The sequence below is a fragment of the Lissotriton vulgaris genome, chromosome 5 (genome assembly GCF_964263255.1).
Source record: "Lissotriton vulgaris chromosome 5, aLisVul1.2, whole genome shotgun sequence".
Classification (NCBI taxonomy): Eukaryota; Metazoa; Chordata; class Amphibia; order Caudata; family Salamandridae; genus Lissotriton; species Lissotriton vulgaris.
The window spans coordinates 1,500,537,219-1,500,550,847 of NC_141693.1; the positions used below are offsets into that span (position 1 = coordinate 1,500,537,219).

At 40.3% G+C, this 13,629-nt stretch overlaps 1 protein-coding gene across 1 annotated transcript in view; it reads right to left on the minus strand.

The window, feature by feature from the left end:
• LOC147712853 (acidic mammalian chitinase-like) overlaps positions 1-13,150 on the minus strand; it is a 136,504-nt gene extending 123,354 nt beyond the window's left edge. Inside the window, exons 1-2 of the mRNA XM_086920388.1 lie at positions 13,123-13,150; positions 6,425-6,629 (exon numbers count right to left, since the gene is read on the minus strand). Coding sequence (XP_086776514.1) covers positions 6,425-6,629; positions 13,123-13,150 — 233 coding nt within the window. The remainder of the gene's footprint in view (positions 1-6,424; positions 6,630-13,122) is intronic.
• Positions 13,151-13,629: the final 479 nt, after the last annotated feature.

Genomic DNA, 13,629 nt, shown 5'->3' on the forward strand with positions numbered 1-13,629 from the left:
AACGTGAGTGTTGAAGTATTTCTTTCCTCTCACAAACAGGGAGACTGCGGTTATTTCTAAATAATAACAGGGATGGGCACATGACAAATACTTTAAGATATTTAGTCCGAGGACTACAACATTTATTGTTTCCCCAATTCAGAGACAAAGGGGTGAGAGTCGCGCGAGCATGCCGTTTCAAGATGGCTGCCCCTCACTGATCTGAGGTGAATTTGGCCAGTTTTTGACGATTTTATGCAAATTTAACGCTGTCATTTTTCTTTTCCACATGAAGACGACGTTTGGCATAAGGAAGGCGCTTGAAACAATACCTTTTGGAGCCTGGTGCAGCAAGTAGAGCTGAGTTTCATTGAGGTGAACTGCTCTCTGGTGGCTGGTGTCTTTTTGTCCCAGGAATTCCTGTCAGAGGGCGAGGATGAGGACTAGGCCACTCCCATAGCTGGTTTTAGCTGCTGAGCACTGTTTATTCAGGATGTTTTCATCATTTATCGGTATTGCTCTTTCAATATTGCTTTTAACTGCTCCTTTATTGCTGCCTGCATTTATTTCTCTATTATTTATGGAGGGCAAGCAGTCACACAATATGTCTTCTAAACGGAAGCAAACCGTCTCACAAACCACCAGTAAAATCCAAATTAGTGGATATTCATGAACCTTCATTATCCACTTTATTGGAGGAACTTCAAGCTGTGCATTTCAAAACTGATAATATTCAACTGAGATAAAAAAAATTACGTAAAGATATGGCAGGTTTTGCCATTAAAGTCTCTGACAACGCTATTAAAATTCAAGACAATAAAGTTAAAATGTACCACATTTTGCCCATTGCAGACAAAATTGATCCAATTAATAAATTACCATTAGATTTGGAAAATTGCAATAGGTAATACAATCTGCAAATGTTTAATTTACCAGACGATGTGGAAGGTAATGACTGCAGGGTCTATCTGGAAAACCTAATTCCTGGTATTTTGCATATTAAATTTCCTGAAAAATTTGAAATTCATAAGGCGCATAGAATACAATCTCATGGAAATCCCAGACAAGATAAGCCTTGTCAATTGATTTTCAAAGTGTTATTTCATCACCATCTAATTTTAATAACAAAGGCTCCCAGAGATATCCCTTTGTTAATGGTCAATGGGAATAACATTTTCAAAAGGGACAGTCAATATTCGTAAGTAATTTGCAAACCTTTGTCGTAGGCTAAGAATTGCTGGTTATAAATATGGTTTCTTTGATCCGTCTACTATGCAAATCTGGAAGGATAGTTTTTCTAAATCTTTTCATCATCCTTAAGATCTTCGCCATTTTCTGGATTAACAATCTCAGTCTTCGATGCAAACAAATGAAGCTACCACATGAATTCAATGTTGCTTAAATTTTATTGCCACTATGTTTAATTGATTGGAGCATTCTTTTAGGGCATGTTTAGTGGCTTTCTCTTGAAATGGGTGACACGATTCAAAAGTTCTAAATGTGTTTCTATGTTGTTTGGTTATTATTTTTGGTGTCTGTTGGTGTCTTTTGTGTCTTTTATATATAAATTTTGGAGCTACTATTCTTTTTCTAATTTATCTTGATTATCTATTTTCCTCACTACATTTTTTCTTTTTACAAAATGTCAAGAGGTAATGGTATTAAAATTGTTTCATTCGATGTTAGAAGCTTAAGGCACCCTGTTTTACATACTAAAGTTTTAGATTATTAGTGAGGTATGAAGCAGATATTTGTTTAATTCAGGAAACTCATGAGGATGATAAAGTTCTATCTTATATGAATAAGAAATGGGTTCGGATTGTTATTTTATCTCCGGCTCTCAATAGGAACAATGGGGTAGCAATTCTTTTTGCAAAAAAATTAAACGTTAAAATTTTGCATAAGCATACTGATTCTGAAGGTCGTTTTATTATAGCTCAGATAAAAATTCAAAAGTTCTAAATGTGTTTCTATGTTGTTTGGTTATTATTTTTGGTGTCTGTTGGTGTCTTTTATATATCAATTCTGGAGCTACTATTCTTTTTCTAATTTTTCTTGATTATCTATTTTCCTCCCTACATTTTTTCTTTTTACAAAATGTGAAATGGTAATGGTATTAAAATTGTTTCATTCAATGTTAGAAGTGTAAAGCACCCTGTTTTACATACTAAAGTTTTAGATTATTTAGTGAGGTATAAAGCAGATATTTGTTTAATTCAGGAAACTCATGTAGATGATAAAGTTCTATTTTATATGAATAAGAAATGGGTTGGGATTGTTATTTTATCTCCGGCTCTCAATAGGAACATTGGGGTAGCAAATATTTCTGCAAAAAAATTGCATGTTCAAATTTTGCATAAGAATACTGATTCTGAAGGTCGTTTTATTACAGCTCAGATAAAAATTGACAATAAGGTTTTCCACCTCATTAATGTATATGGTTCTACGAATGATGACCCAGAGTTTTGGTTAAGATTTACATCAGAGGTTTTACATTTGAGTAATGTTTTTCTGATTATTGGAAGTGATTTTAATCTTATTTCTGACCCTTTACTGGATAGAATACCTCAAGCTAAATTTCGGCCTCCAAAGGCATTTTTCACACTTACAGCATTTTTCAAGAATACCGAAATGGTTGATATTTGGTATCTACATAATCCTACTGACAAACAATTTACTTTTTTCTCTAAACCTCATGACTCTTATTCTATGTTGGATTATTTTTTTATTTTTCATAATTAAATGTCCTCAATTTCTACTCCAGACATTCAGACAATAGATATTTCTGACCATGCTTTAATCTAGTGTATTTTATGTAATGAATCCAAACAGGATAGTCATAATCGTTGGCGTATGAATACCAATATTGTTCTTAATGAAAATAATAGATCTAGACTTTTATTAGCTATTAAAGAGTTTTTTATTTAATGATGATGGTTCCACATCTATTATTAATCGTTGGGACGCATTTAAAGCATATATTAGAGGTGAGTTTATTTCCATTATGGCACATGAAAATAAAATATTTAACAAGAAAATTGACGAATTAGGAAAGCAGATAGCTAAATACGAAAGTCTATATATTACTTCTAATAAACTCTTATATAAAGAAAAATTACAGAAACTTTGTTATGAATTGAATTCTATTGTAAGTAATAGAGCTGGAGTACATATTTTAATAATAAAGCTAAATTTAGTTTTAGCGCAAAAAGGTCTGGCAGGATGTTAGCTAATTACCTCCGTATTAAAAATGACAAAAATCAAATTAATGCTATTCATTCCCCAAATAGCTCGATTGCTTTATCCCATGATGAAATTATTAAAGAATTCATTAATTATTATTCAGATTTATACAATAAACCACCTTCATCAGACACAGCTCTTATAGACACATTTTTGGAAGGTTGTGGGTTACCTAAAATACCACAAACTGATTGAAATAAATTGGAACTTCCAATTACAAGGGAGGAAATACTTTCAGCTATTAAATCACTTAAGTTAAAGAAATCTCCAGGTCTGGATTGTGTTCCTGCAGAATAAAAAAAACTTCATCTCACCTCTCATCATATCTGCTTTCTTTATTTTCACATTTAGGTGATACTGGGTCTATATCTGGGTCATTAACGGAAAAGCTCTGATTATTGTCCTACTGAAACCAGATAAAGATCATTCATTGGTTACCAATTACTGTCCTATTTCTTTAATAAATCAAGACTGTAAACTGTATGCTAAAATCCTTGCATCTAGGTTAACTTGTATAATTTCTTCTATTATCCATATATATCAGTCTGGATTTATGAAAAAGAGACTTTCATCAAATAATATTAGACTAATATTTCAAGCAATTGAAACTGGATTATTATTTTCTTTTCCTGCTGGAGTTTTAGTATTAAATGAGGAGAAGGCTTTGGCAATACCTTTTTTCGCTCCTTATATGCATTCAATTTTGGCTCCTTATTTATCCAAATGATTTCAGCACTCAAATATAGTCCTTCGGCTAATCTTTTTAATAATGATAGACTTTCACAAAATTTGTACCTTTTTAGAGGAACCAGGCAAGATTGCCCATTATCTCCATTGCATTTTCTTATTGCAATTGAACCCTTGTTAACTGCTATTATAAATTGCTCTGAAATTGAAGGCCTTCAAATAAACAATGTTGCTATTAAAATATCAGCTTATGGTGTTTTTTTCTACTATTTGAGGCTATAAACTTAACACTAATAAGACAGAATTTTTTTGGTTAAATGTTCATTGTTCACATGATATGCTAACTAATAAAGAGATTGTTTGGCAAAAAGATAAACTTAAATACTTGGGTATATTATTTGCCAAAAACGTTAAACAAACTTTGTTTCTCAATTTTGAGTCTACTTGTACATATATTAAGGTCAAAATTCACAAATGGTCCTCTTTGTGTTTATCTTGATGAGGTAGAATACGATTTTGGCTCCTATATTGCTTTATTTGTTTTAATGATTCCTGTTCAACTTCCTCTCAAACATTATAAAGATATAGACAAAGTTTTGCCTAATTTTATTTTGAATAATAAAAAGCCATGGCTAAGTTACAAAAAATTTAAACGGTCTAACCTCAATAGAGGGTTTGGATTACCAAATTATCTAAAATACCATGAAGCCTTTATTTTAAAGCAAAGTATTTTATGGTTCCAAAATTTGGAGCATAATAACTCACCGGCATGGCTACGTGTTGAGCAGAATTCAGTATCACCTTTTCCTCTAGCTGCTTTGCTTACAATATCAAATTCTTCTGTTTTTTTCAAAGAAATCAGTCATATTGAAATCTACTAGTTTGTTTTTACGTGATTTAGATTCTATTTTTCAATGTTCTATTCCCAATACATTGAGTTTATCTCTTTGGTGTAACCCATCAGTAAAATTAGTTTGTCATACACATTTTTGGAATTATTGGATGAAAGGAGGCATTTTGTACTTTAAAGATATTTATCATAATAATGCCTTTATAAGTTTGATGATTTATAACAAAGATTTCATTTGCTACGATCAGATATTGTTAAATATTAATTTCTTTGTAACTCTATTCTCGATTCCTTCCCGAAAGACTTTCCTTTCACTGTTTATTCGGATTTAGAAGTGTTTCTCCAGACAATCACGCCCTCTCCCCATATAGTTACTATATCAAAAGTTAAATATTTCTAATGGAGATAATATCAATTTTCTTGCTACCTTTTGGAATGCAAAATTACAGATGTCCTTTCCTTTGGACTCATGGAGGAAGATTTGGTTGAATTCTATTTCAGGTTGCTTGCCTGTAACTTTATACCAAACTAACTCCTATATACTTTTTAATTGTTTACGGACCCCTCTAAAACTATAAAATGCCAAACTTTTAACTTCTTCTCATTGCAGGAATTGTTCTTTATATGTTGGATCATTAAAACATATGTTATTTATTTGTCCTTTTGTCAAGAAGTTTGGAGATAAAGTTTGGCAAAGATTTTCTTGTATATTGAATGTATTAGATACTTTTTCATATGAATTAATTATTTGCAAATCCTCTTCCCTCACTACTAAACTGTCTTTACTGAATAACAAACTTTTTGATTTTTTAATGCCAGCTGCTGTGAAGTCATTTACTGCTAATTGGAAATAATCTTCTTCTTCGTCTGTTTATGCATGATGGGCCTGGATTATTTTTACAAGAAAGTGTGCTAATTTGACTTTATCTGGTAATATTAATATTAATCTGAACTATTTGCATTTCTGGAAACCAATTGATGATTTTCTATTGTTTAGTTATATCTTTGTGTAGCATGGCTTCTTAGCTTTCGTAGCTCAGTAATCTGTACTTATGAATGTTTGATGTTGTTCTCTTTATTTCTTATTTACAGTGATATAATTCAGTTTTGTTGGTACTTTATAATATAATCACGCATTTCTTACTTAGAAAATTAGAATATTTATCATTATTCATATTATTGTATTCGATTAATGTTTGTACCTTTTCGGAGCTCTTTTTTGTATGTTACCTATTCTCAAAAGCCTAATAAAATATTTGAACACAGAGACAAAGGGGTAAGAGCCACCTGCTTTTATGAAAAGTCCTGTGATCAATAGACCTTTCTGCTCTGGTTCTCAGTTTTCCGGTATTTTTGGGATCTGTGGCCGGGTAAATAGTGAGCATGGGCCAGCAGGGGATGTGGAGTCCTTCGTAAGGAGGTCGCATCTAGCCCCTATGATCCTCTGGTGCAAAGTTATTAAGTAGTAAATAGAGGCGGGGATACCTCCAGACCTGCTCTTTTGCACACAGTTCTTCTGGCCCCATGGCCTATAGCACTATGTTAGCTGTAGCAACAATGGCTCAACTTGTATCCCTTGAATCCGCGCCCCTCTAAAAAAGCCTCCTGCCGGGCAAAACACAGCAGTCAATCAGAGGCTTTCAATGCTACCACACAGATACTGACCGCTCCTTGACGCTGTTGAACATCTTATAGAGATTGTCCTCAGACTCATCCTTAGTTGTGATCTTGTTTTCACTGATGGTGGCAAAAGCGTAGACCAGATGTGTGCAGATGCAGGGGTCCACTTCACTCGGCCTCCAACTGGCGGGTTGAGATCGCCTCCAGGCCTGGTTTGAGTAGTAGCAGACCAGTTTGTAGGCACCCAAAACTGGAAGGGAAGAGCAGAGTTGGTTATAATGATTAACTTCAGTTTTGTTCTTGAGAAAGCAGAAGAATACCCTCATGCTGTAATCCGCGATTCCTCGATGTCACAGTTTATAACCCACAGCTCAGACCTAGCTCCTAAGAGTATTGCAGCTCTTTCTAGTGAGCATTCTAATTTTATCTGGAGAATCCTCCATCGCAGATGCCAAAAACAGAACAGTAGTTTGTTTGTGAAGTCCATTTAAAACCAGATTACTGCAATGTACATGTGACTGGCAAAGTCAGTTATATTATTATGTTATTTGGTGGCCTTTTGCTGGTACTACGTTACGCACCATTTTAAATTTGAGGCATAGGGAGATAAATGTATATGGATAGAAATACACATTTTTGTCAAATCCCTATTCTGGTATTAAACCCCAGGTTTGCTAGACCAAGGGGCTAGTGGCTAAACCCTTACACCTTATTTGCACGTCGGGCAGACAGCATGAGGGGCTTTGAGCACATGGGCAGATAGTGTGAGGGGCTTTGAGCACATTGGCTGATAGTGTGAGGGGCTTTGAGGACCAGGGCAGATAGTGTGAGGGGCTTTGAGCACAAGGGCAGATAGTGTGAGGGGCTTTGAGCACATGGGCAGACAGTGTAGGAGCTGGGAATGCATGGACAATTACAAAATCATACATTGTAACAACCTTTGTGAATATAGAGCGAAAGTGTGAGAAGATATGGATAGTACCACCATGGCCAACAAGGTGGTGTCTGTCTGGGGAAGGTTCTCTTGTATTCTGTCTCTGTGACAGTCCAGGTCTGATGTGGCCTCGCCAGGGTCAATCATGGGGTACTCATCTCTTAGAGCAGGTCACCCTGACCTACTAGTCCTCCCATTGTAGACTGCTTCCACATCCTACCCCTTACTCTCCATCTGGGCCTCCGTACTCCCTTTTGGGCAACAGTACCCCCAGAAATCTGAGGGGTATGGCGCTCGTTGCAGCCGCCTCACCCAGCTCTTTTCTCACCAGTGGAGGTTCATTGTCAAAGATGCATGTCCGTGGGCTCCTGGGGATTGTGAAGGCCCCTCCTCTGAGCAGCTGTCCCCCTCCCATTCCAGGGATCCTAGGCCCATAGAGCATAGGCCTGGGTTGCCCTACATAACTGCCCTGGCAGGTACTGCTCTGGGGAAACCAGCTTTTCCACCACCATGGCATGTCAGGCACAGATATCCCTCAGAGCATTGAAAGAGACTCCTCTTCACTGTGATTTGATGAAAGTGATCACTACCAGCCTTAGAGACCACCAGCTTACCTTCTGGATCCACCTCCCACCTAAGGGGCACAAGGACATGCTCTATCCTCTCCTCCAGGAGCAATCTCCCGCCAAGGCTACATTAGCCACCACTGTAGAGTGCCAGACTGTGAATGGTTTCTTGGGATATTTGTGCCTCGACCGGTAACTGTCATAAGAACTGAACGGGGAAAAGGGCACCCTGAACTTTCACCTTTCAGAGCCTCCCTCCTTGCACTCAGAAGGTTTATGGGAATCCTTTCCCTCCATACTCTTCTAGGGCCTTTTGGGAAACTTCTCTCTTTTATCCTGGAGTGGGCAAATGCTTCCACAGGATGGCCCCCCAGTGCTCCTCTGGGATTCTGTGCATGCACTATGCCATCTCATATGCCTCAAACTTTTGTCTATTTCACATACCACCACAAAGCTAGGCACTAGGGCTTTGAAGATGTGGAGCCTTTTACCTCTCCTAGGCACTTGAGTGTCCTTGCGATCATCATTACCGGATTCAGAGACTCTCTTTGGTTCCAGGTCCAGGTGTTGCTGGCTCATCTCATGGGTCATTAGTAGTTTCTTCTCTGGCCAGTGCCATTTTCTTTTCCTTTGGGGCACGGGTAGCCAGTTGTAGTTTTAAGAGTCTCTCTGCTTGTCTATCCTCCAACTCTGATTGGGTCAAGCTGTGAGAGGAAACACTGCTCTCTGCTCTGAACATCTGTTTCCCATTAGGGCAACATGTGTGAAATCTACATTTTTCCCTGTGATAGTCTCAAGCCAGTCTCTGTTACATTTCACCTTTTTTGTAAATTTTACCATGTTTTTACAAAACAATTTTTACTACCCCATCTGAGAATGTAAAGCTTTAAAAGACAGGTTGCCCTATCTTTCCTTCAGAAGTTAAGAGATTAGGTTATCTGCTTTCCATAACGGATATCCCTTCCCCCTTATAACAAATGCATTGAGATATAATGCACTTGTAATAAGGTGAACAAGTTATCGGTCACAATAGAGTACCCCTTCACCAAATTCTAAACACGGCCCTTGGTATGCATGGGCCAAATCCTTCACTGCTACGTGATTCGAGAGACAATAGAATAGATAACACAATTTTTATAGAGGGTTCATTTAAAAAAAATAAAAGTGTTTTACCAATTCAGGGCTCCAATATGAGCTGTGGGACTCATGAACAGGCAGGATGGAACACACTACATAGAAAGGCAGTGTAAACAAAATGTAACAAATGGAGAAGCCTTGTGAGGATCCTCGGGCACTAGGACAGGCAATGACAGGATAATTGGGCACTTAGCCAGGCAGCGTGAGGGGCTTGTGGTAGATAGAACGTCTGAAGACCTGTCTGTATGAGAAAATCTGTCCGTCTGAACCAGAACAGTGGGGCTTTTGTGATAAGTGGACAGCAATTGTGATGAGGACACGGGCATACTGTGTAAACGAAAGAATATAACTGAACCTGATAGTGTGAGGAGAATGTGGCACTAAGACAGGAAGAGTAAAGAGTATGTGGCAATGGGGCAGAAAGTGTAAACATGATAGATCACCAGGGCAGAAAGTGTAAGGAGGATGGGCACCTGAACACATGTGTAAAGATGTTGTGGAACACAAACAGAGATTGTAAAGAGCATGCGCAACACAGATGGTGTAAAAAGATGTTTTAAAGACAATGTAAAGACGATGTGTTACTAGGGCAGGTAGTATAAAGAGTATGCTGCCCTGGGATTGATAGTGTAAATCGGATGTGGCGCACAGACCTGTAGTGTAAACAAGGTCTGGCATCTACATAAACAATGCACAGTGGTTGTACCACTGAGGCAGACATTGTAAAGAACATTTGTCACCAGAACAGAAAGTGTAAATTATTATTATTATTTCAGCACTTATAGAGTGCACTGTCACCCTACGAGCAACCTGGAGCTAACATATGTGTGCCAAACTGGGCTCATGTTACGGGGGTCTCACCACTTTAGTAGAGTTATGCCCTAGGGTAGAGCCATGTCTTCAGTCTCTACTTAAACAGAAACAGATCTTCCAGCTGTCTCAACTCAAATGGAAGAATATTCCATTGCTGTGCAGCAGAGGTGCTGTAAGCCCTACCTCCTGATTTTATTTTTTGAAATCTGGGTACCTTCACCATCCTGGTGGAGGAGGAGCGAAGGTTCCTCGCAGGAGCATGCCAGTAAAATGTATTCTGCATTGGTTTAGGTCCAGACCCATGCAGAGCCTTGAATACTATGCAAAGGGACTTAAAATGAACTATTTGCAGTATAGGAAGCCAGTGCAGTTCCGACAAGGCCAGGGAGGCAGATGATTGCCTTGGCCTTCGCAGGGCTAGCTTAGCTGCTATCGTTTGAATCCTATGGAGTCTCTCAATCAAATATCTTGGAGACTCCAGCAGCAAGGCATTACAATAAGCCAGCCTGCTTAGAATGGTACTTCGTACTACCAGTGCTCGAGCTTGAGCTGGCAGATAGGGAAGAACCTCACGAAGGGATCTAATAATAGAGAAGCAGCTCCCCACGGTAAAGGATGTGTTACATGAATGGCTACTTTGAAGTGGGTGGGTTACTGGGACAGACATGTTAAGAAGATGGTATTTGGCAAAGCATATAAACAGAATGTGGTCCTGGGAAATACATTGTGATGGATGAGACATGTGGACAGATAGTTTAAAAGGATGTGGCACTGTAACAGATAGTCTAAAAAGGATGTGGACACAGAGTGTAAATAGGATGTGGCACCGGTACACACAGTGTGAAGAGGATGTGGTACCGGGATACAGTGCAAAGAGGATGTGGGACTGGGACACAGTGTAAAGAGGATGTGATACGGGACACAGGGGGTCATTAGGATCTCGGACGGACTTGAGTCCGTCCGCGACCCCAGAGTATGAGGGAACGTCCGCATGGGCAGCGGCGTTCCCTCTGTGCTGATTAGGATGTGACCGCCAGGTTGGCGGTCACATCCTATATCTTTAACATTGCGGCAGGTGCAGCTTCAAGCCGCAATGTTAAAAATGCATACAATGCATTTGTATGCAGAAAGCGGCAGGCACCGCGCGGTGCCTGCCGATTTCTGTATACAAATGCAGGGGGGTACCATAGGTACCCCCCATGTGCACCCCCCACCCCCCTTCACCTAGGGGGCCCGCAACGGGCCCCAGCAGTGAAGATACACATGCTTTTCCTCGGCGGAAAACCCGCCGCGGAAAAGCATCTTTGGAAGCCCATCCTAATATGGTGGACGGTGTCTGAGAGACACCGCCACCATATTAGAGCGTTTCTGCCGCGGTTGTAAGCCAACCGCGGCGGAAAAGCTGCGGACGGAAACCAGGAATCACCAGCCATCCTAATGTGGCGGTGGGTCTTTGGTGGGTCCGCTGCGGTTTTTCCGCATCCTCTGGGCCGGCGGTGGCTTCCGCCGGCCCCGAGGATGCGGAAATTCCGCAATCATAATCGGCCCCAAGAGGATGTGGCACACAGTGTAGAGGATGTGGTACCGGGACACAGTGTAAAAAGGATGTGGGACACACTGTGTAAATAGGATGTGGCACCGGGACACCCAGTGTGAAGAGGATGTGGGACTGGGACACAGTGTAAAGAGGATGTGGCACACAGTGTAAAGAGGATGTGGTCCCGGGACTCAGTGTAAAGAGTATGTGGCACTGGTGCACACAGTGTAAAGAGCAGTGGCGTAACACAGGTCTGTGCAGCCTCCGCTGTACGGGGGGGCCCCAAGCTCCAGGGGGTGTCCTCAGCACAGTATTCTGTCCGGAGAGCTCATGATTGAGTCCCGAGGGGGCCCCCTCAAGTTTTGTTACACTAGTGGTAAAGAGAATGTGGCACAGGGACACACAGTGTAAAGAAGACGTGGCTCAGAGAAACACAGTGTGGCTGACTCCAGAGTGCACGGCTCACGGTTCGATTCAAGGAGGCAGCCCAGCTCAACACCATGTGACTCTGGGCATTAGCTCACTTAATCTCCTGATGTCCCCCAGCACCTTGACACCCTTAGGGGTGAGTAGCTTGCGCTTTAAAAATGCCGGATTCAGATGTTAGTGTAAGTAGGATGTGGCACCAGGGCACACTGTAAAGAGGATGTGGCACCAGAACCCACAGTGTAAAGTGTATGTGGTACAGGGATATAGTGTAAAGAGGATTTGGCACCAGGACACACAGTGTAATGACGATTCATCAGTGGGATAGAAGGAGTAAGGAGGATGTGATAATTGGGCAAATAGTGTAAAGAGGGTCTGTCACTGGGACATGTAGTGTAAAAAGGAAGGAGAACTGGGACAACTAGGGTAAACAGGATTTGGCATCAGGACACAGTGTAAAGAGGATGTGGCACAAGGACACACAGTGTAAAGAGGATATGGTATAGGGACACAGTGTAAAAAGGATGTTGTACCGGGACACACTGTAAAGAGAATGTAGCACCAGCGCTCACAGAGTAATGACGATTCAGCAGTGGGACAGAAAGTGTGAGGAGGATGTGATACTCGACAAATAGTGTAAAGAGGGTGTGGCACTGGGACATGCATTGTAATTTGGAAGTGAAACTGGGACCAGTAGGGTAAAGAGGAAATGGATAAAGACGATGTGGCACGGGGAAAAAAAGTGTAAAGAAGATGTAAAACTGGAACAAATAGTATCAAGAAAGAGGAAGGGGTACTGGGACAAAGAGTGTAAAGAGGATGTAACACTGGGACAAAGAGTGTAAAGAGGAGGTGGCACTGGGACATATAACATAAAGAGGAAGTTGCACTGGGTCGAAGAGTGCAAAGAGGAAGTGACTTTGAAACTGATAGTATATTGAAGTTCGTGTGCGATGTAAATGGGTTTCAACCCCTCACAAGACCCCCGACAGTAAAACAACATCACAGTAAAATGGTAAACAAATTAGTATAAAATTACAAAAAGCTAAAAAAGAAAACGGAGAAAAAGTGTATTTAGCTCTAGGGATTCACCATCAAAAAGTGTAAACATTTACCTGCATAAAAAGTGAATCCCAATCCCCCCCCCCCTCCCCCACCCCCCTCCCCCCCTACTCCAGCCTAAACTCCAGGCCACCTTCCAACAAAACATACAAAATTTAAAAGGAACAAAATGTGGACAAGACCACGTAGTCGCCCCCTTTTACACTCTCCCAGACACGATACACAGTCTCGAGCTCTGCAATTGACAGCTGTTCCATATCCTTCTTACCTGTCTGTGCTTGCAGCAACAGGGCCATTCCTACAAGAATGGAAAGAGACCATGAGAAGCTAAACACAAAGCTAGAGGAAGAAAGTCATTCTTTCGATTCATCACTTGTATCAATGTACTCTGGAAGGGAATGATGTGAGTTTCAGTCAGTAAGCCAGTTTCCCATGTGCAAAATAGGCTGCCTGCTCCGCCTCTTCCCTGCTCCACCACTAACAAAGACACTTCATGATGCTCCAAATATCCACATAAATCAGCCACTTCAACAGAAGTAAGTAAAGTAAGTAAAGTTTTTTATTGCACAATTATTTAAAATCATTGCAATATGCAAGAATACAAAAGGACAGTAGTAAAAACACTCGAGGCTATTAAAAACACTTCAACATAAGGGTGCCTAGGGGATGCTAGCCCTAGCAACTAACCGCTTATCAAGCTTCTCCTTCGGCCAAGGTGGCCCCTCTTCCGGTATCTAACGTAGTGAAGGAGTGGTAAGTATGGCGCCACACCTGC